Source organism: Eptatretus burgeri, chromosome 2 (genome assembly GCF_056783735.1).
Source record: "Eptatretus burgeri isolate ZD-2024b chromosome 2, Ebu_testis_v1, whole genome shotgun sequence".
Classification (NCBI taxonomy): domain Eukaryota; kingdom Metazoa; phylum Chordata; class Myxini; order Myxiniformes; family Myxinidae; genus Eptatretus; species Eptatretus burgeri.
This window is the reverse complement of record NC_140962.1, coordinates 129,658,602-129,681,532: the sequence shown is the minus strand read 5'-3', so window position 1 is coordinate 129,681,532 and position 22,931 is coordinate 129,658,602. Positions and strand designations below refer to the sequence as shown.

Genomic DNA, 22,931 nt, shown 5'->3' with positions numbered 1-22,931 from the left:
TTTTCCCATCGCAGACAGGTCGATGGTTTCTCTGTCTTCTACTGCCTCCTTTCTGGTCATGTACACACTCTGTGCACTCTCTACTCCCCCCCCTTTGAAATCCAGGATCACTGCTCTTCTCTACTCATTTGTTCCTATTTTTCCCACCTGTGGAACAAATTTCCACATTCTCTTCCATCTCATTCTTCCCTCCAGGTCTTCAAGGCAGCTGTTCACCAGTCTCAGATCGTCCCTGTTCCAAAACAATGATCTTTTATACCTCAGTTAATCCCCATCCCCACCTCCTTCCAAATTTCCAGTTTTAACTTCCTGAAAGAATCCGTTCAGCCCACCCAGGCATCCTTTACTGCCCCCCCCCCAACCCCCAGTCCTTCCCACACCCATTGGTTGTTGAAGTCTCCCTCCATTTTGTTCTTCAACTCCACTGTTGGTGTGTTGTGCCCCCCCACGAACACCTCTCCTGTTCCTTTTGTCCTGTTGCATCCTGATCCATTCAGTGTTCTAGCTCCTCCATGAGCCTAGACTATGTTTTCAAAAAAAAAAAAAAAAAAAAATGGACTGAACCAAAATCACAGCATATCAGTTTAGTATTGTCACGAGGGTGGCCAGCCCAGGTTAACCCCCCCCCCCCCGCCCGACCCAAAGATGGGCGGTTAACACCGACAGCCCCCGGGACAGCCGAGCGATTCTTTATTAATAGGAGGTGGACACGTTGATCCTCGGAGATTTTAACACGTGCTCGAAGAGCATGGCGAAGGGCAATGGCGGACGGGTGGAGGAGCACGGAGAATGAAACGGATGCATAGGGGGTTTATCCTCGAACCCCACTACAAATACACGAATACAGTTTCTTAAAATGAACATAAACAAATATTTACAAAGGATAGTAAATCAAAAGGTAATCATAACAATATGAAAGAAAAAAATAAATAAATCCTACAGTCGAGGAACCATCTACACACGGACTCGAATACAGACAAAGGGAAAGTGAAAGAAAAGAAAATAAAATCCCTCCTTTTAACTATTCTTGTACTTAGCTTGGCCCAGAGCTGGTCCCTGTGGAACTTGGAATTGAGGTGTTTCCACCGGCACATGCATATGCGCGCTAAAATGACGCTTCTCTCGTAGTAGGACAAACATAAGCCAGGCACTCAACACCAAGGCTCAGATGTGTAGCTGCTTCGTGCGTCGATCGTCCTCACCGACCCGCCATGACATACACGAGGCTTGGGGTCCATTTCTCACGACTCAACCAAGAGCCAAAAAGCCAACATCTTGCTTTGTGCTTGCGATCACCCTGAACTCTCCTCCTCCTCCTCCTCCTCTCACGTGCACACTCTCTCCCTCTCACCTCAAAACGCGCCAGCTTCCTGAGTCCGATGCCTCTCAAAATGTGCCAGCCTTGAACTCCTGCCTCAGATTCTCTTCCGAATCAACTTTTCCTCATGTGTTCCTCACACTGACCTCGTGTGTGTGTGCGCTCTGCCGATCTCTCGTCATATACAGTAGGAAGCCTCCCACAATGCGCAAGCCAACCTTCCTCTCGATCATGCCCGTCTCTCCTCCGCCTCCGGGGCGTGGCCTGCTCGCATGAAATCCGGGAAGGCGGGGATTCTGCCTGCTCGGCTTGCCTGCTTGTTGCTCATGATTTTGGTTATGAAGACATAGGGGAAAAAAAAATCACAGAGGGGTGGGTTGCATACTGGGGAAGCTTATTCTTAAACCCTAGCTAATGAACACGACACCACCCCCTCGTGTGGAGACACGTTCCACTTAAGCTTACAGGTACACTACTTGGTTACATCGATATGCCTCCTACACGTCCACGGACCAAGAAACTCTACACAATGCTAAATTCCCTATCAAATTCTTCCATCCACCCCCACAACTGTAACACTATGAAATGCATGCGACGGCAAACAACAGACAGTATGTTGTTCGATTTCCCACCCCCTCTCAAAAAAAGTATAATTTAAAGATTCAACATTACTTCCATCATTTATACCTTACGTTCGAGCAAAATTCCATATATCAAGCCACCATATAATGAGGTACATGTGTACGTATATAAATACTCTGCTGAGCATTTAATCATCTTTCTGGAAAATTTTACCACCCAGCATCAAAACACAATGTCACAGCAACAAACAACAATTTGCCATTGAGAAGGATTAGCTAAGATTCGATAAGATAAGATAAGATTGAGAAGGGTCCCTCAATTTCATTATTCCTTCTCTCTTCTTGGCTTATTCCCCGTCACGTTTTGTCACGACATTGTTCTTTTGCCTTCTTTTCAGCTTGCTCTTCCATCGACGTGGCATAAATAAAAACAAACTAAGAAAGGAAAACATTTAAATTTACCATCACCGAACTACTGTACAGCTGTTCGAGAAGCAATAGTAACAGTTAAAGGCCAAAGCCAACGGGTGGAATAGCTTTTCCGGGAGCTCGCAACTCATCACGAAGGACATTCAGACACACACTTGCTGTCGTCATCGTGTCATGTCCGCCCATCGTCATGTTGCTGCTCAGTGGGGCCTTTGCAAGAACAGACAACGATCTATTTCAAATTCATTTTATTTGTCACCACATGTTGTAAGCGCTGCTCGCCCTCCGGGCCTGCTGATGCCGCTTGCTCTCGGTCCACCCCTCGCCCAAATTACTGCAGGGTCAGGAATAAAACTGTCAACTTACAACAGATCTGTCCGTTCACCTGTATTGCGGTGAAAAACCACTGACAACCCGAACGTGATGCAGTACTTCACACCAAACGGCTGGATCCTTTTCAATTCAAACACTCCATTTGGATTCATTAAAAATAATAACAATAATTATTATTATAAAATGATAATAATAAATAAAAGGGAGGCCAAGCACCTGCACAGTTTACTCTTCCCATGTTTACAACAATTCCGTTTCTGTGTATCGGTTTTCCATGAAGGTTCAAAGAAAACATGAACACACAAAAGTGTACCGCCACGTCACAATTGTATCACATCCCCATTTCAGTCGAGGACATGTCCTAAAGACATATACTGTGCATATATAGAAATATACGTGTGTAACAAGATTGGAAAAAGTAAGAGAAGGAAAAAGAAACAAGTTGGAGAACATGTGGTCAACGAGCTATGGGCCAACGGCTCAGACTCTATGGGCCCAGGTCGACTTAGCGTTATCAATATTTCACATTCGAGTTGGTGTACTCAATTTACGGACGGTTGGGAGGGGGAATTAGGGCAAAACATTCTGTATTTTCTGCAGATGTGAAAGGTAGATGGCCTTGAACACACGGGTCCCGATGCGAAGCGGTTCATGATCGCCATGCACACAGTTGCCGTGAGAGACGCTGGTTTGGGCTGGCAATTGTGTGTCAAATTTGCCGCGCGAGGTGGAGGGCCAATTCCACGCACTTGATCAGGAGCGTGGCTCAGAATGCAACTCGACGTACGTCGGGAATGCTTGCAGCAATGTATTACTTCAAGCGAATCTGTAGGTCCCACACATTGTGTTCACGTCTCCACTGTCTACTAATCTTGTAATCCTTGCAATTCACGGATGCACGACGACATTGTCCTGAATGCGATACATGTGTGAGCTCCTTCACGAGACTCGACAAAAAAAAAAAACCAGGAAAAAAAATAAAAGACAAATAAAAGTATGGTTAATTGAGATTGACAAAGGTCACTGTTGTGCACAAGCAGTAACTACGAAATTAGATGCAGGAAGAGGCCATTTGGGCCATCATGCCTGTGTCACACCCACACAAGATTACATAAATCCGCCGATACAGATCCATTGAATTAGGGGGGTGGGGAGGAGTAGGGATGAGAAAAGTGGGGAAATAATTGTTTTAATTCGGAAAATATATATATATATATATATATATATATATATATATATATATATATATATATATATATATATATATATATATATATATATATTAGTGGGGAGGGGGTGAGCGAAGGTGGTTTTACGGTGAAGAATATATACAACAGTGAGCACACACACCATCGCTTGATGAGACCCTCTCAAAGATGTGCACAGTCACCCATCCATACTCCAGCTATTCACAAGTCCAGTCAATAGCCACGTACCCCTCCATCTCCAACAGTTCTAGGTACCTATCCAATTCCAATTTTAACTTATCAACCATTTCTGCTGCCACGACCTTTCCAAGGAGACCATTCCATGCATGAACTGGTCGTATTTCATCTCCAAAACATAAGCACAACACTCACTTTATAGCAGTTTACAAGAAATTAACAAATTGCTTTGAGAGTTTTCATTACACAATACTTTGCTCGTTGCCCCAGAGAACAAAACGGTGCAGGGTTCAAGAAACTTTGTCAACGTACAAAGTCCTGTGAATAAGACGCGTGTAGTACGTTCCGTTGTAGTGTTATTCTATGCAACTGCTGCAAACGGACCAGACCCAGAGTTTCTAGAGCTGACGGGCCTGATCATCAGAAGTTCACAAAGATAGTTGTAGATAGGAAGATCCATATTTAGAAGTGAATGCACCACCATCTGATAAATCCGACCCCTGTGCTGCATGTTGCTGGTTTGTTTACGCCTTCACTTTTGAATGGCCGGTCGACGTTTGAGACGCGTTCCTCTGCCTGGGATCATGGATTGCTGGACGGGTAAAACATGTCAACATATCATGGTTCCTCCACAGCTGCTATTTCATGAACGTCGAGACAGACGTGACTCAAACAAATATCACACAAAAATCTTGAAGAATCTTCTCAATGCTCAAGACTTCTCATTATTTGGCCTTCACAATACACTCTATACCTACCAGCCTCGGTGGTGTGATGGTGAGAGCGTCCGCTGTGAGTCTGGGAGGTCGGTGGTGTGAACTGTGGCCGGGTTACACCAAAGACTTTTAAAAGGGTACGCGTTGTGCCCTCGCTCAGCGCTTCGTATTTAAAAAGGCTAGAGCGTGGACAAACAGCCATAGGTTGGTAACAACAGCGCAGGCTCATTGAAGTTCCTGACAAAGGAACACATCTTACTTTATTGGTTCACGGGTCAGTAAGTGACCACTATATTCGTTATTGTTGTGCGTCTGTCTGTCTGTCCCGAGCATAACTCCGTGGGTTTTGATCCGATCCTGATAAAATTTGGGTGCGAGGTTCATATCATGATCTAGTTGGGTTTTCCTGAGAATGGCTAAGCTGCACCCATCATGGGAGGAGCCACACCCAAAAACGTGTTTTTAGGTGGTAGCCGATTTCAAGTTACATCTTCTCCGAGGGAGTTTGTCGAATCTGGCAGGGGTTTCGGTATTTGGTTAGCCCAATGGCACCCGCATAGCCCCACGGAGCTCGATTTTTCATTTTCGTCCCAAGGTCAAGGTCACAAGGTCACGAACTTAGAAAATGTCAAAAAAAAAATCAATAAATTGGGCATCGAGCTCCGAGGGCTTTCAACTGTTTTGAATGATAGTTGGTATGCAAGTCGTGCTCTTCGAGTACTACAACTTCCATCATTTACGTTTTTCCCGATTCCCGCCAGTTTGCCCGTGGCGTCCCCTCAAAGGTCAAAAAATAAAAAAGGCGAACCGTGTACATGGCTCGTGAACCATCGCCGTCTCCAGACTTATATCATTATTTTTGTCAACTCATGAACAGGGCTTTTATTGGTGCCCTACCTGTTTCACCGGAGGGGACGAGAGGTTTGCTCTCTGTCCGTCCCACCTGTGGTTTTTTTTAACACTATTTTCCCCCCCATACCCTTTAACATATTCAACTGAAACTTGGTACGTGGCTTCGTGATGATAAGTTACGGAACAAGTTCGAGTTTCAGGGTGTTTCGTCAATTTTTCAGAGTTATGCCCCTTTTGGACTTAGAAAATATCACATCGGTAGGGGTCGTGTATTGTGAAGCTATTCTGGCTCTCGTTTCATTGGCAAAACAGTGACATTCCTTTAAATCACGTGGTTATTATGGGCAGTAACGAGGAGCTTTCCACAGCAGGAAGTTCACTCTTTGTTGAAGCAATTACAAGCACAAGGCTCCAAATGGAATCCCATTAATTGGGCAATCAGAAAAAGGCAGAATTCCACAAATTGATGGCAAGTTTGGAACTAAATGTTTATAAAATGGGGAAAAAAATAAAACACACAAGGCAGGACATGAGGAAAGCACAATGTGGAATGTTTGGGAAAGCAAAAAAATATTTAGGAGGAGCAGAAGCGCTGGGGATTGGGGGTAAGGGGGGGTGCAGGGTAATTGGGGAGGGAGACAAGAGTTAAGTGGAGTTTGAAGGGAATGACTAAACGAGAGGAGGGAAGGAAGGAGGGAAGGAAGGAGGGAAGGAAGGAGGGAAGGAAGGAGGGAAGGAAGGAGGGAAGGAAGGAGGGAAGGAAGGAGGGAAGGAAGGAGGGAAGGAAGGAAGGAAGGAGGGAAGGAGGGAGGGAAGGAGGGAAGGAGGGAAGGAGGGAAGGAGGGAAGGAGGGAAGCTAAACAATAGGAGGGAAGGAGGGAAGGCGTGAAGGAGGGAGGAAGAAAGCTAAACGATAGGAGGGAAGGAGGGAAGGCGGGAAGGAGGGAGGAAGGAAGCTAAACGATAGGAGGGAAGGAGGGAAGCTAAACGATAGTTAAGGAAAGCAGAGGGTTGCAGAGATAAAGGAAATGTAAGATTGGGGGAAATTACAGATAATTTATGGAAAGGGGGGGGAGTGGATGGCAATAATGACAGGAGGATGGAGCGAGTTGACAACAATGTAGATAAGGGTCAATGTGGGGGGGGGTAGTGAATAATGGGAGTGGGATTTGTCAAGTGGATTGGTGGAGAGGGTGAATGACAACAAAGCCAATGGGGGGGTGGGGGGTGAATGACAAAGATGATTGGGGGTGGGGGGTGAGTGAATGACAATAAAGCTGATTGGGGATGGGGTGTGAATGACAACAAAGATGATTGGGGGGGTGAGTGAATGACAATAAAGCTGATTGGGGGGGGGGTGGGTTTGAATGACAACAAAGATGATTGGGGGGGGGGTGAGTGAATGACAATAAAGCTGATTGGGGGGGGTGGGTTTGAATGACAACAAAGCTGATTGGGGTTGGGGGTGAATAACAACAAAGCTAATGGAGGCGGGGGTGGGGTGTAAATGAGAACAAAGCTGATTGGGGTTGGGGGGGTGAACAACAACAAAGCTAATGGGGGGGGTGGGGTGTAAATGACAACAAACCTGATTTTGGAGTGGGGGGGGGTGTGAATCGTAGTAAAAGTTAAGAGGTAAAGATGTGAATAACAGTAAGAACAACGAGTTAAATAATCACAGCAGTGGAGGAAGCAATTAATGACAAACGGGGACCGATAAAAAAAAATCAAAGCCAATGTTCCTACCTCGCCGGTCGTGACGTTGATCGCCAGGTAAATGTCGCCGAAGGAACCGCTGCCGATCTTCCTCATCAACCTGTACTTTCCACCCACCATAAAGTCCGCTTTCCCCATGGAGGATAAGCCAGTTGTGGCCATTTTTCTCTTCCTGACTTCAACTACCTCGACTTCTTCCCCTCTTTCTTTCCTCCTCAACACCACGAACTACTCCCGCACCTTTCTCCTCCTTCGACACGACAAGCAGGAAGTGATGCGTTCCGCTTTCCCAAGAAAACGAGCGTCTCAACACGTGACGTACGTGAGGCGTGACGTAAGACGTACGTCTCAACACGTGACGTACGTGAGGCGTGACGTAAGACGTACGTCTCAACACGTGACGTACGTGAGGCGTGACGTAAGACGTACGTCTCAACACGTGACGTACGTGAGGCGTGACGTAAGACGTACGTCTCAACACGTGACGTACGTGAGGCGTGACGTAAGACGTACGTCTCAACACGTGACGTACGTGAGGCGTGACGTAAGACGTACGTCTCAACACGTGACGTACGTGAGGCGTGACGTAAGACGTTTCAGCAAGTTCACAATCCACGCTCGTTTTCTCCTCAGAACCGAATTTTTTTTTTTAACACCAACAGCTGCCGTCGAGGCGCATCACTTATTCTCCGAACGAGCACAAATCCAACATCAATGATTCAGTGAACATGAACTCGACCGCAAGTCACTCGTTTATGGTTTCTAAGCGGTGTATTTAAAGGGTGAGAGAACAATGCTGAGAAATTATAATCGATTCCTTTCGTTGTTGTTTTAAATGATGACCTAGGCGTTGAAAATGGTTATTTTACATTGTATAACCACCTGTTTGTTTTATCTAAAAATATTTTCTTTTTTTACCTCAGCTTTATTTTACGATTGCGTCGCCTAGCAACCATGTCAGTGTAGTGAGTAACAGTTTTCTGTTTTGAATAAAAACAAAAAGGTCGAACTGTTTTCACTCCTCATTCGGCCGATGTGCTGCTTTGACGTCCTGCTCACTTTTTAACGTATAACTGTATTAAAATCGCTATGGGTTTATAAATTTCGATCCATGTTCCTTTTCGCTCCGACCTCGCGGATGCAAGACCAACGAAGTTCCCAGAGAAGCTTGTTTTTTGCAAATGGAGAGAGAAATCTTGCGAAGCGGTCGAGTGTGATGCGTATCGTGCGATGTGGTGGATTTTCACCACAGAGAACGAGCGAGGTACAACCCAAAGGGGCCCGCTTGGTTGTTCTGTTTATTATCATCCTGTCAATGAGGATCGATTGGAGTCTTTGTTTGTAAATCATCATGGAATCTTACATCGTTAATTCAATTAATGTGTTATGTGAATATATATATATATATGACTGGGCGTAGTGGCGTGCGCCTGAAATCCGGCTACTCAGAGGCTTGGGTTGGAGGATCGCTTGAGGACGGGAGCTCTGCACTGGGCCGCGCTATGAGAGGGTGCAGAACATCCCTGAATTTTTCATGGCGAAACCCAATCTTTATCCCTGTGTCGTAAGAGGCGACCAGGGTTGCGTCAGGAAGGGCATCCGGCGTAAAACCTGTGCCAAATCAGTATGCAGATCATAACGGATGATCCGCTGTGGCGACCCCTAACGGGAGCAGCCGAAAGATGAACAACTACATATATATATATATATATATATATATATATATATATATATACATACATACATACATACATACATACATACATACATACATACATACATACATACATACATACATACATACATATATATATATATATATATATATATATATATATATATATATATATATATATATATATATATATATATATATATATACATACATAAATATAAATTTCACTCCTCATTCGGCCGATGTGCTGCTTTGACGTCCTGCTCACTTTTTAACGTATAACTGTATTAAAATCGCTATGGGTTTATAAATTTCGATTTATATGTGTATATATATATATATATATATATATATATATATATATATATATATATATATATATATATATATATATATACATTTCCTTGGTCTGATGTCGCATGTCCCACGGGTTTTGAGCACAGGTGTGATGAACAATACTTTCGGCATGTAACTGTACCTCCGAACCAGGTATTCAGGGTGCTGGTCCATCCATCCATTGGGACCATACTCTGTGCAGAACGTTGGAGCTGCCGAAGCACTCTCCTTGGCTATTGCGCACACTCCTGGACGGGTCGCCACTCCGACACAGGGTGGCACTCATTTTGCTGACCTCAGGATGACAGGCAGAGTCAACCCCACCTGGTATTAATTCAACAGCAGAATGGGATTTGAACTCAGGATTCTGGGATCCAAAGCCCACCACTAAGCCAATACCAGGTCCCCCCCCAATATTTATGACGGGAGGGGGTGGGGGGGGGACACCAAAGGCAGTATCCCCCCCCACTCCAATATTTTTGCCGACACAGTAAATACATGGGCCATATTTATAGCCCGTCCGGCGTACACAGCCAGGTACACAGGCTTGTTTTGAGATACTTTCCACTTTATCATTTGAGCTTTTGTCATAAAATTTTCAACAAACCGATATCAAAATATGGAGAACACCAATAAACACATTTAACATTTTTGAAAAGTAGTTTTCATAATGTTTAGTGTACGTAAGAGGAGGTGGAGTCTGAGTTCTAAGCGGATGCGGACGGCCCAACAATTATTTTTGTCCCGATGGCGAAAAATTAACAGGAGAAAACCACAAAAACCGTTTCCCGAATTACCACAAAGATAATTAAGGGCACTCGGTGGAGTTCATACCTCCTCCACGTAATGCCTGATCCACGAGAACATATCGTCCCAATGCATTTTTGAAATATCATGCTATACACTACTATATCGTTTTTGGCCCAATGTCTCAATGGTGAAGAATCACTTGAAAATTAAATAATTCTCGTATCCAGATCCGGATTCAGATCGCCACCAAAATCAAATCAATTTGTCGTGGTCACACACCCAACCTGTCCACCAAGTTTCGTCCGAATCCGTCCACAACCTTTTGAGAATTCGTGCTACAGTCCTGGCCAAAAATATTGGCACCCTTGTTGCATGTTGCACGTTTTTTTTTTTCAAATAACTCGATTTTCTTTAAAAAATAAGTTGAAATTGACGAAAGTATTTTGTCTCCACAATTCTTTATTTAAGTGTTAATATTAAAGAACCTTTGTTTTTTTATTCAGAACTTGATATATCCTTTTAAATGAGAAAATAAAAAGAAATGTCATTGACAAAATTAATGACACCCTCGACTTAATATTTGGTATCGCAACCTTCAGACAACATGACTTCAGTCAAGCGCTTCCTACAGCAATGAGTGAGCTTCCGACACCTCTCGACTGGCAGGTTCACCCACTCTTCTTGTGCACACTGCTCCAGTTCTCCCAGATTTGAAGGGTGCCTTCTCTCACCTGCTGTGTTTTCAGATCTCCCCACAGGTGTTCAATGGGATTTAGATCTGGACTCATTGCTGGCCACTTCAGAACAGTTCAACGTTTTGTCTTGAACCATTCCTAGGTGCTTTTTGAAGTGTGTTTGGGGGTCATTATCATGATGCAAGACCCACGACTTTCGACTTTCGACGGAGAACCAGCTTTCTGACACTAGGTTGAACATTGCACTCCAAAATACCTTGGTAATCTCCTGATTTCATGATGCCGTGCACACATTCAAGGTACCCAGTGCCAGAGGCAGCACAGCAATCCCAAAACTTCACTGAACCTTCTCCATATTTGACTGTAAGGAAAGTGTTCTTTTCTTTGAAGGCTTCATGTTGTTTTCTGCAAACATAGAGATGATGTTCTTCACCAAAAAGCTCTAATTTGGTCTCATCTCTCCACAGGACGTTCTCGCAGAAGGATTTTGGCTTGTGCAGGTGTGTTTTGGCAAACTCCAGTCAGGCTTTCTTATGTCTCTCTCTCTCTCTCTCTCTCTCTCTCTCTCTCTCTCTCTCACTCTCACTCTCACTCTCACTCTCACTCTCACTCTCACTCTCACTCTCTCACTCTCTGTCTCACTCTCTCTCTCAGTCCCTCACTGTCTCTCTCTCTCACTCTCACTCTCACTCTCTCTCTCTCTCTCTCTCTCTCTCTCACTCTGTCTCTCACTCTCTCTCTCACTCTCTCTGTCACTCTCTCTCTCACTCTCTCTCTCACTCTCACACCCCCTCTCTCTCTCAGCCCCACTCTCACTCTCTCTCTCACTCTCTCTCTCACTCTCACTCTCACTCTCTCTCTCTCTCTCTCTCTCTCTCTCTCTCTCTCTCTCTCTCTCTCTCTCTCTCTCTCTCTCTCTCTCTCTCTCTCTCTCTCTCTCCCCGTCTCTCTCTCTCTCTCTCTCTCTCTCTCTCTCTCTCTCTCTCTCTCTCTCTCTCTCTCTCTCTCTCTCTCTCTCTCTCTCTCTCCCGTCTCTCTCTCTCTCTCTCTCCCGTCTCTCTCTCTCTCTCCCCGTCTCTCTCTCTCTCTCTCTCTCTCTCTCTCTCTCTCCGTCTCTCTCTCTCTCTCCGTCTCTCTCTCTCTCTCTCCGTCTCTCTCTCTCCCCGTCTCTCTCTCTCCCCGTCTCTCTCTCTCTCCCGTCTCTCTCTCTCCCCGTCTCTCTCTCTCTCTCTCTCTCTCTCCCCGTCTCTCTCTCTCTCCGTCTCTCTCTCTCCCCGTCTCTCTCTCTCCGTCTCTCTCTCTCTCTCTCCGTCTCTCTCTCTCTCTCTCTCTCCGTCTCTCTCTCTCTCCGTCTCTCTCTCTCTCTCTCTCCGTCTCTCTCTCTCTCCGTCTCTCTCTCTCTCTCTCTCTCTCTCTCTCTCTCTCTCTCTCCGTCTCTCTCTCTCCGTCTCTCTCTCTCTCTCTCTCTCTCTCTCTTTGCAGTGGGGTCCTCCTATGTCTCCTACCATAGAACTCCCTTTCATTGAGTTGGCAATGGATGGTGCGAGTTGAAACTGCAGCACCTTGTATCTGAAGGTCAGCTTGAATCTGTTTGGCAGTTGATCGAGGTGCTTTCTCCACCATTCGAGCCATCTTCAATCAAGTCTTCCTTTGCGGCCACATCGAGGGAAGTTGGTTACAGTGCCATGGGCCTTAAACTTCCTGATAACATTGCGTACGGTGGACACAGGAACATCAAGGTCTCTGGAGATGAACTTGCAGCCTTGAGATTGTCCATGTTTGGCTACAATCTTGTGTCTGACCTCCTCAGACAATTCTCTGGTTTTCATTCTTTTCCCCATGCTCATTGTGGTACACACAGTGATACAAAACAGCAGAATGACTCCTTTTCTCCATTCAAACTGGTTGAATTAGTGATTCTTACATTGCAGGCACCGGCAACCCACCACAGGTGAGTTCAATTCCAAAGTAAAGAACCATCTGCTAGAAATGTAATTATTTCTAACAACTTATAAAAGGTGCAAATAATACTGTCCGGGACATTTTAGGATTTGTGTGACATAAGCTAAGATTTGGGAATATTTTTCAGCTTTTTTTTTGTTTGTTTGTTTGGTTCCACAGCAAACCAAAGAAATACATATGTAAATACCAAAATATTTTTTAATTCCAACAATTTTCTGGTAGAAATGATACATTATTTGAAAAAAGTGCAAGGGTGCCAATATTTTTGGCCACGACTGTATAGATTAGTTTTGCCCGATCTCTCAAAAATCTTCACCAAAATCGAATCGATTCTTCCTTGCCACACACCCAACGTGTCCACCAGGTTTCGTCCGAATCCGCCCACAACTTTTTGAGATATCCTGCACCCAGACAAACAAACAAACAACCAGGCAGACAAACGGAGAGGGGTGAAAACATAATCTCCTTCACCTTTGGTGGTGGAGGTAACAAATAGGTGATATATATGGCGAGAAACCTGTGATTGTTTGAGAAAGCAAAATATTGATTCCTCGATGAGAAATGCAGCTCGGGGGTGACACATCTGGGATTACAAGTCGCGATGGAGGTCACAAGACCTTTGTACGAGTTCCACGAAACTTTGCGTGCTGAAAAGCAAACCGTCTCGGGGATGCTCACTAATGCAAAAACTGTCAGGAATGCACTTTACGAGAATGTGAATTGAAGAGGAATTTTTTTTTTCAATTGCTGTTGAGGTGCACATGAACCACAACGTTGGAGCTCATGAGCTGGACCCCATAAATTTGCTGTGTTTCTGAAGCCTCCCAACTAAATACACCGGTCCCTCTCCAAGTTACCATGGTGATAATCCAGTGTGACCAGGTGCATTACCATGATTTTAGGTTGGTGGTGGGGGGGGGGAGGAGGTGCCAAAATTTATATTGCACTGAAAAATATCATTTCTCTGATCAGAGCGACGGGCGGACATTTTTTGTGGGTGTTTCTTTTTGTCTTAAATTCTAAATACTATTTTAAATACTGTATAGACAAAGAACTCTAATACACTTCAAAAGAAGTACTGTGCTCTAATGAAAATACTTTTACTCCAAACTCAACATTCATTTTAGTTATTGTCTCGTAAGAAAAATCCGATCGAATGAAAAGCAGACATTGTATATAATGTAACGAATGACGTCATGATCAAAACAAAGCAATGTCTCTGAGGTATTGAACAAGATTTGATATGGAAGTGACTTTGATCAGAATTAGTTTTTCCATCAGTTGAACATTTCCCTTCATCATCTCGACAACGTGAATCACTCATAACAAAAGCTTTCTCCTCCAACACGTGTGATGCCTATTATTATATACCCTGGAGAATTTCTCACGGTCAAGAAGCATGTTCTTGAGTCTTGAAAACACAGACTGAGTGCCAAATTCAAACAGAATGATTGGATTATCTGATACTTGGGATACCATTCCCCTTCTTACGAGAGAAGAAACATCTCCCATTACAAATTATTCTGGTAATTAGGGAGTCATCAAGTATCCACCATGGGAACAAACTGAATGGTCCAAATCAGTTCCATGTTGAACACTGCTGTCAACATTAGCTGTGGTTTGAGGAATATCGGGTGATCCCACATCTTCGGTTATGTACATCTTAATACATATGAAAATTAGAAGGGCACTCTTTGACGTTGCGATGTCGCCAGATATGCCTCCGCACACATTATTGCATCATTATACATACTTGCACCAAGGTTTATTTAAATCCCTGAACCCAGATTCAAAATATAAAATAATTCTGGCTGCCAAACCATGCGGTCCGGTCAGGTTGAAATTAAAAACATATATTCCCCGTGACTGCTCGATCATAATTGTGACGTTTCATGTCGATTGATGAAACGTTCAAGAGAACAATCTTTTTTAAATTTCCATTCAATCCAATATGGCTGCCAGTCCATGGGACGTTATTTGTGAACACCCTGGTATCTCCATGGCTTGGTCAATACCCGTGTGGTGTTTCCCTTCGATCTATCCAGCCATTTTGAAGATATTTTTTTTAAAGATTTGAGGGTAAATCCAATATGGCTGCCAAACCATGTGACCTATGACGTCATAGGTGGAGAACTTTTTGTTCCGCATGTATTGGCAATCATACCTGTAAAGTTTCCCTTCGATTTCTTCAGCCATTTCGGAGAAGAATGTTTTTGAAGGGTTTTATGTTTAAAAAAAATATGGCTGCTCAACCATGTGACTGATGATGTGGTCAATTTCCCCCCCCACACAATTTAGCCTGGGGTAACCCTCAAAATGTTTTATACTGATCAGATAAAGCCTTCGACGTATGCGATTATGATGTCATAACGAAGCCAGCGATCCCATAGAAGATACAGCTGTCCACGGCTCATCTTTTGGTCTCCTTGGTGACGTGTGTGCACCCACGAGTTCCTTTCCACTCTGCCCGAGATGCAGAAACCATTTCACAAGGCCAGGGATGACATGTTGTTCTTGCTGCTGCCATGGCCTGGTGTTTCTGAGGGTGAACAGTGGGACTCTCGCTCGCACAACTACGATACATTAGCATGTACTCTGATGTCTTGCTACCAAACCTTGTGTGCCTGTACTACCCAACTCGACCAAGCCAAGCCGGCGGTGCTTCGGACGCTGGCCTTGCTTCGAGACCTGGTAGAGTGTGGCCAACGAGGCTCAATGGCCAAAGCAGATCTGCTATCGTGCCATTGAAGGTGTGGTGCACAGTGCACACCACACTTATGCTCCTCTTAGCCTTCATCACCCAACCTGATATCATGGATGAGGTCCTTGCCTTCATTCTCACGCTCTTCCAAAGCCTCAGAGTCCAAACGGTAGCTCCTTTCACAGAACAAATGCTTCAGACATTCTTAAGCATGTTCACCAGGCAGCAATTGGCAGAGAGTGTGGAATTCTCTCCGTGAAACTAATTGTTTAATGACCTTGAGGTCACCCGTCAAACCTCACAGACGGTCATTAACCAGAGACAGACTAACTCTAACCCGAACAGCTCGTACACCTCCGAATATAGAAAACGATATCAAAGTATATGCACGAACGATGGTAGGATGGCCATCGTTAACGAGGCAACGTGGCTTTGGAGTCACAGGGGTGAAACTGGAAATATTTTTTGAACTCAGAATTTGATATTTGGTCATTCCTGGTGGAACGTTTCGCTACCTTTCGACTTTGCTTTCAGTTGGAAGTGTGGGGATTTGTGATGGCGTGCTATCGACTTTGCTCCAGTTTCGTTTGTGATTCCAACAATGGCATGTATCGTGTCCACGTGGAGAATTATACTACATGAGCAATTACACGTCAGGGCCATTGTCCACATAGTCAATGGGGAAATTGTACACAGACACAACACAACATTCATGCAATGTATGCTACATGTATGCCATTGCCACAATAGAGTAGTACCACGGATGCCAATATTGACATTATTATATGGGAGCACACCACATAAACAGCACAGCACTTCCCCGCAGATGACATCAATTCTCCAGAGGTTGATGCAGTGAAAAAGCATTTTTCTGGAACTTCATGTTTTCCAACCAGGGTCGCACTTTTTTCACAAGTTTCTTCATACCACTTGTGTTTTTAGTTCTGAGAAGTTTTGAAAAGGGAAAACAACTTTTTCACTTCCCCTCATACTTTTGCCATGTGCAATGTTGTTTTTCATTTTGTGTGTGTGTGTGTAGTTTTTTTTTTCTTAAACAAGTTATGTACATTATTTGTGCATTTATGGTGGACAAGCTCAGCAAAACGAGAGTTAATAATTTCTCCATTCCTACCCCAAAATCTGAAAGCAGATCTCTCCCCATCTCACTCAGGATCTCAAAGTTGTGCAAGAAGAGACATTTCCATTCGGGGCAGCATGGAGCCGTGAGTATTTTTCACTTGCTGTCTGTCCATTTCTCTCTTTGTTTTCGCTTTGGATTTTCAACAGATTCCACTCCGCATGATTTTATAATTGTACATTGCAAAAGGTGTGTATGTGTTGTTGGTTGCCATCGCATATGTGGATTTCAGAAGGTGGAACGGTGCCCTCCCAGATCGAAAGTATCCACGTGTGTGTGTGTGTATGTATGTGTGTGTGTGAGTGTGTACATACACACATAGTCTAGAGCCGGTAGGATGACCTACAGGTATGCACAGTTACCTGAGAGCTGTCAAGCTTGGGTTAAAATCTCGACCCGGTTCTAAACTGTAATCCTGGTGTTTTGAGGGCGAGGCGATGAATCGATGTGCGTGCCGTTGGTCAGGAAGGGCGTGAAGCCAGAGGACCCATCGGTGTGCACTGGCTCGCTGGTGGAAGATAAGGATTCCACAACATTTCGCAGAGAGTACCTGAATTATCACCTCCGCCGTAAACAAATTACACATTCTGAATAACTGAAGACAACTGAAGGTATCGAAGAGTAATTGGGACAACTGAAGAAGAGTACGATACGTACATACATTGTCAACTAACTACTGCACACTTATGCAACAGAACATTTAATTGATCATTTTCTCAAAGTATCTTTCCATATGAAATTCTAGATAATTCTGAGCTCCATCTTAGGAGTACATCTAATCGTGCTTGGTTGAAGTTTTCTTTCCTTATTACACCACCGAGCTTACAAGTACATGTATGAGGTTTTGGCTCCAAAATGTGAGACGCTCGTTGGAAAATGTGAGGTGAAACAAGACACTTTTAGCAAAATATGAAAACAAGACTTTCTGCATCACCGAGTGTGTCTTGATCATACAGATAGATCTCAGGCATGACAGATAAGCAACGTGGTTCACAAATTTAAGAAGAACTAGAACGACAACCTTCGACGTCACGAGTATGCCGCCGCCCACATCATTACATCATCATACGTTCGTGTACCAAGTTTGATTTAAATCCCTGAACCCAGATTTAAATATTAAATAATTCTGTCTGCCAGACCCATGCGTCCAATCAGGTTGAAATTTAAAACATATATTCCACATGTCTACCGGATCATAACTGTGATGTTTCACATTGATTGATTGAAGTGGTTCAAGAGAAAGTTTAGTTGTGTTTTTTAAAAAAAAAAAGAAAAAAATAATTTCATTCAAACCAATATGGCTGCCAGGCAATGTGACCGATTAATTAATTATTATTCGTGTACACCGAGTATCCCCAAGACTTGGAGGGTCAAACCCTCCCATCCACCCCCCCCCCCGTAAACCCCGTTGATGAACGCAGATTCTTATACAGACAATAAAATTTGGTGCATCATGGGTGATGGAAGTTGTGGTCAAGTTTCATCGAAGTTGTTTGTGTAGTTTCAGAGAAGAGAGCAAATGCCTATTTTGGGGGTTCAAAACCTTTCCATAGACCCCTTTAATGAGCACAGATTTTGATGCGGTCGATAAACTTTGTTATATCATGGGTGAGGAAGGTTGTGGTGAAGTTTCATCCAAACAATGTATGGTTTCGGAGAAGAGAACAAATACTTATTTGGGGGTGGTTCAAAACATTTTACAATTAAACTTTGAATATGCAATCATACATTATAGGATGCATGAAAGAGGTAAGATTTTTGGGGATTTGACCCCCCCCCCCACTCCCCCGGGTTCATGCTGCAGGGGTAGGGAATTAGGGTCACCTGGGTCAAAACAGAAGAAAATGTTTAACTATAAATTTGATATTAGGTCATTCCTGGTGGAACCTTTGCCATCTTTCAACTTTGCTTTTGATGGGCATGGGGAGTTAACGCTGAGTGCCACACCTGCACCCATGCCCGCTCTGTTGGTATGCTGACTTTCTCACACTCCCTCTAACTGTCTATCTCATCCTTGTTCCAATGTTTCCTCATCACGTTCCTGCATAAGACAACACAAGCAATCCGCCGCTACTACACGGGTTCTTCTGCTGAAGGAGGCGAGGGAGACAGAAAACAGGCCTGATCCATATCTCACTGTATGTTGAGCATTTTCCGAAGTCGCTTCAAATTGTGTGCACAGGGAACCTGCAAATTACTTTGTGAAAAGTTGATTTAATGTTGGGCAGTCATTATATTTAATGCTTTTTTTTTAACCCCTCATTACCTCCGCCGGCAAAGGTGGGCGGAGGTTATATTTTCACCCCTGTCCTGTTTGTTTGTCTGTCTGTGAGTAGGATATCTCAAAACGTTATGGACAGATTCGGACGAAATTTGAACAGGTTGGGTGTGTGATGAGGAATAATTTATGAGATTTTGGTGAAGATCCGGATCTGAGAATTTATCAAGTGATTCTTCACCATTGAGTGATTGGACTCAAAACGACTCAAAACGATATATATATATATATATATATATATATATATATATATATATATATATATATATATATATATATATATATATATATATATATATATATATATATATATATATATATATATATATATATATAAAATCACAATATCTCAAAAAGTTATGTATGGATTTGGACAAAACTTGGTGGAGGTGAAAAATTCGGACAAAACTTGGTGGACAGGTTGGGTGTGTGACAAGGACGAATTGATTCGATTTTGGTGAAGATCCAGATCCGGATCTGAGAATTTTTCAATTTTCAAAGTGATTCTTCACCATTGAGAGATGGGGCCAAAAACAATATACCGCATGATATTTCAAAAAGTTGTGTATGGATTATGACAAAATTTGGTGGACGAGTTGAGCAGGTGACATTGACAAGTCAAATAGATTTTGGTTGAGGTCCGTATTCAGATTGAAGACAACACATCAACTGTTCAGCCTGGCACAGGTATGTGCTCCATTGAGTGCCATTCTATTTATTATAGTGTAACAATAATCATGCCAGCCCAGAACGACCCCCATCATTGACAAGTCTGTCAAGCAACCATGTGATCCCAACACTTTGGAGGGTCTCATTCCTTGTTTCTTCTCTCTCCACTCTTGACTATGTTCATCTCATTCTCTCCAGTTCTTCAATTTTCCATCTTTCTTCAGCAATTTGGTATGTACCCATAAAGTGCTGTGGCAGTTCTGATGCAGTACAGCTCGACTTTGGTGCCATCCATCTATTGTGCATAAAAAAGAGTTTTGGACCGACATGTTCCGACTGAGAATAGCTGATACGAATAGGGGAGGGATTTCTTTAAAATGTAGTCATGTTTGCATACGCAATAAATAGATGACCCCTTTCTCTGTATTCTCAGGAGTTTGGTACGATGGGAATGGAGGCCACAGTCGTACCGGCATTGGAATTCAGCTTCATCAACCTTGAATCACTGAGGACGAAGGTGGTGATGAATGAAAATTTGGTTGGATACCTCCACATCTCTCTTCCCATGATTCCTGTTTTATCCTTATTCGATCATTTCCCTGTTCTCTTTCTTTCAACTTCACATCCTATTTTCCCCATTTCTAAATTATTCATTTTAATTTTTTTCCTCCATATTCATGCATCATATTTTTTTCGATTCTTCAGCCATCCCTTATTGCTTCTCAATGTCCACCCTGCATGCTTCGGCAGGACCGGCGCTCTGTAGAGCATGGTACAAAAATGAATGACTGTCCACCCTCTCGATGTTACAAAATTGCATTCTTTTAACTCATATATATATATATATATATATATATATATATATATATATATATATATATATATATATATATATATATAATATATATATATACATCCAGTACTTACTCCTTCACTCAAATTCTCAGAACTATTACCACTTTCTTCACAGGTATATACTCCAGAGAAATTTGCATCCATTGTGTTTACAAGTCCCCGTGCGGTGCAGGCAGTCAAACAAAGTTTACGGCAACACGCTGTCACAAATGGTAAGATCATTTCCCTTCGAGCAGTGTTTGGTTCTCCCACCAAACCAAATTTATACTCTGTAACTCAACCCACATAATCACCTGTAAAGCAAGAAAGGAAGTGTTTCGGATTAAATTGCACATGCATTATTAGACAGAACGAAAATTCTTCCTTACTTCGAATGAAAACATTCTTACATTCTTTGATTATATCAGACACTCAATCCTTTGAACGACTCGCAAACTCCTCTTCCCTTTTCAAGGTGTCCCAAAAACTCATCTTTCTTTTCCCGATAATCCTCCAAGTTAATCCCTTCGGTCAGTTTTTATTCATAGTTTATCCTTCACAACACAGCACCAAAATGTGTTGAATACAATGCCTTCAGAAAGTATTCACATCCCTTGACGTTTTTAGCTCGCCTGTTCGAAGAACAGAGAGCTATCGCGATACCCCCGGCGTGAGCGTGAGTGTGAAAATGTTAAAGTTTTTGATACAAGTCATTTTTTCCTTTCTAATGTTTTTATCGAGCTCACTATTTTTTATACGCCCGATATATTATCTATTTATATATATATATATATATATATATATATATATATATATATATATATATATATATATATTTATATAGATATATATATATATATATATATATATATATATATATATATATATATATATATATATATATATATATATAGATATATATATATATATATATATATATATATATATATATATATATATATATATATATATATATATATATATATATATATAGATATATATATATATATATATATAGATATATATATATATATATATATATATATATATATATATATATATTGTTGCGGTATTCGCGCCCGCCGGCGTGCTGACGGCCACGTAACTCTAATCGCGGCACGTCGCCCACCGGACGGACAATCCAGTCGTGACCCTCTCGGACTAACGCCGGGAACCAGTCACGGGTGGACCTTTCGGTCTCACCGCGATCGAGCCAATCAGCCCCCGCGTGGGATAGGGTTGCTCGCCAAATTCGACCTACCTAAGTACCCACGCGGAGGGTAGACCGGGTGATCGCACCTCGCCGCAGGTCGACTTCGGACACGGGCCACTTAAGCGACCCGTTCCGTACTATCAGAATAACCGAGCGGTGTTATCGTCGACCTCGACGGTTCGATTAATTATCGGGCGTATTCAGCCCACTACCAACCCTTTACGTGAAGCAAGATGAGGATTCAATGGGAGAAAAAGACGAAGCGAAGCGGGAGAACAGTTCAATCATGAAGCACATTTATTCGCGGCACACGGGAAGCACACATATTCAATTCCACCAAAAGCACACAGAAAAAACACAATTCCATTTACACAAAAAGCAAATATAAAAGCGAAAACACAATGCAGAGCTAATACCGACTACCGAGCACACGGCAACACTTATACAATTCTACTTCACAGACGGCGCCGACAACACATACCCAAAACCAAGGAAAGAATACCCCCAAGAATGAGGCGGGCCTGAGGCCGAGACCGGGTCGCGCCTACCCGTCTGGTGATGAGACGCGGAGCGGCGATGGCGCCTCACTCCGCGGGCCTCGCGGACAGTGTCTGGCAGGGGGTGGGAAAGGGGCCCCCTTGGTCGCACTATCTCAGCGCGGGGGGGAAACAGGAGGGGGTTGCTGATGCTCGGGGTATAGAGGATCTTTATTATCCCTGGTGTGCGTCTCCACCTCGGCCAGGTCGCGCTGCCGGCCTTCCTCGGGCGTGCAGCTCCCGGCACCGTCGCGAGCACCCCTCGTCTGCCTTCGCCGCTGCCGCCTCTCCGCCTCTGGACTCTCCACCCTGGACTCTTCTTTGGGCTCTCCTCGTTCGACTCTCTTCAGCTTCTCCAGCTACTGCAGGCTTCGGGCTCCAGACTTCCACACGGCTCTGACTGACGAACACGGTCCTTTTATCCCCCGTAGCTTCGCCTTTGACCCCCTCCCTTTGACCTTTCACCTCGCTCCCCATTGGCCCGAGAAAAAGTGGGCGTGAAGGCTTTTTGATCCACAAATTTGCATATATCGATCGTCCTGGAGGCGGGGCCAAATCGCCCCTCGCTCACCGATTGGACGGCAAAAAGTGGGTGTGTGTCGTTTTTGATCCGTTTTTGAAGCACAAAATCCGTGATTTTGTACACGCTGTTCGACGCGCGCTCTGCACGAGTCCAACACCGGTACCCACAGCGGGGCAAGAACGGTGGCGATGCTACGGTTGCGAGGTGTGACGTGAAGGTCGTGGCGGTTGTGGTGAAGCGGCGTTGTGGTTGGTGGTTGATGTTGTGGTTGTGGTGGTAATCATGGCGGTT

At 43.6% G+C, this 22,931-nt stretch overlaps 3 protein-coding genes across 4 annotated transcripts in view; 2 read left to right on the top strand and 1 right to left on the bottom strand.

Annotated features, from left to right (window-relative positions):
* Positions 1-7,621, bottom strand: part of LOC147033110 (casein kinase I) — a 110,889-nt gene extending 103,268 nt beyond the window's left edge. Inside the window, exon 1 of the mRNA XM_085871208.1 lies at positions 7,361-7,621. Coding sequence (XP_085727334.1) covers positions 7,361-7,492 — 132 coding nt within the window. The 5' untranslated portion in view covers positions 7,493-7,621. The remainder of the gene's footprint in view (positions 1-7,360) is intronic.
* A 739-nt stretch (positions 7,622-8,360) lies between these two features.
* The window catches only part of UROS (uroporphyrinogen III synthase), a 33,658-nt gene continuing 19,087 nt past the window's right edge, over positions 8,361-22,931 (top strand). Inside the window, exons 1-5 of one of the 2 annotated variants that reach the window (XM_085871204.1) lie at positions 8,366-8,594; positions 16,621-16,672; positions 18,638-18,725; positions 19,968-20,051; positions 20,505-20,601. In XM_085871204.1, coding sequence (XP_085727330.1) covers positions 8,561-8,594; positions 16,621-16,672; positions 18,638-18,725; positions 19,968-20,051; positions 20,505-20,601 — 355 coding nt within the window. In that variant the 5' untranslated portion in view covers positions 8,366-8,560. Of the gene's footprint in view, positions 8,595-16,620; positions 16,673-18,637; positions 18,726-19,967; positions 20,052-20,504; positions 20,602-22,931 lie in introns of both variants that reach the window. The other variant, XM_085871205.1, reaches the window with a different exon arrangement.
* On the top strand, positions 9,439-16,613 carry LOC147033109 (uncharacterized). Its single transcript, XM_085871206.1, has 3 exons — positions 9,439-11,149; positions 11,254-11,286; positions 12,385-16,613. Exons 1-3 carry the CDS (start codon positions 11,063-11,065, stop codon positions 12,739-12,741), a joined length of 477 nt encoding a protein of 158 aa, XP_085727332.1. The 5' UTR covers positions 9,439-11,062; the 3' UTR covers positions 12,742-16,613.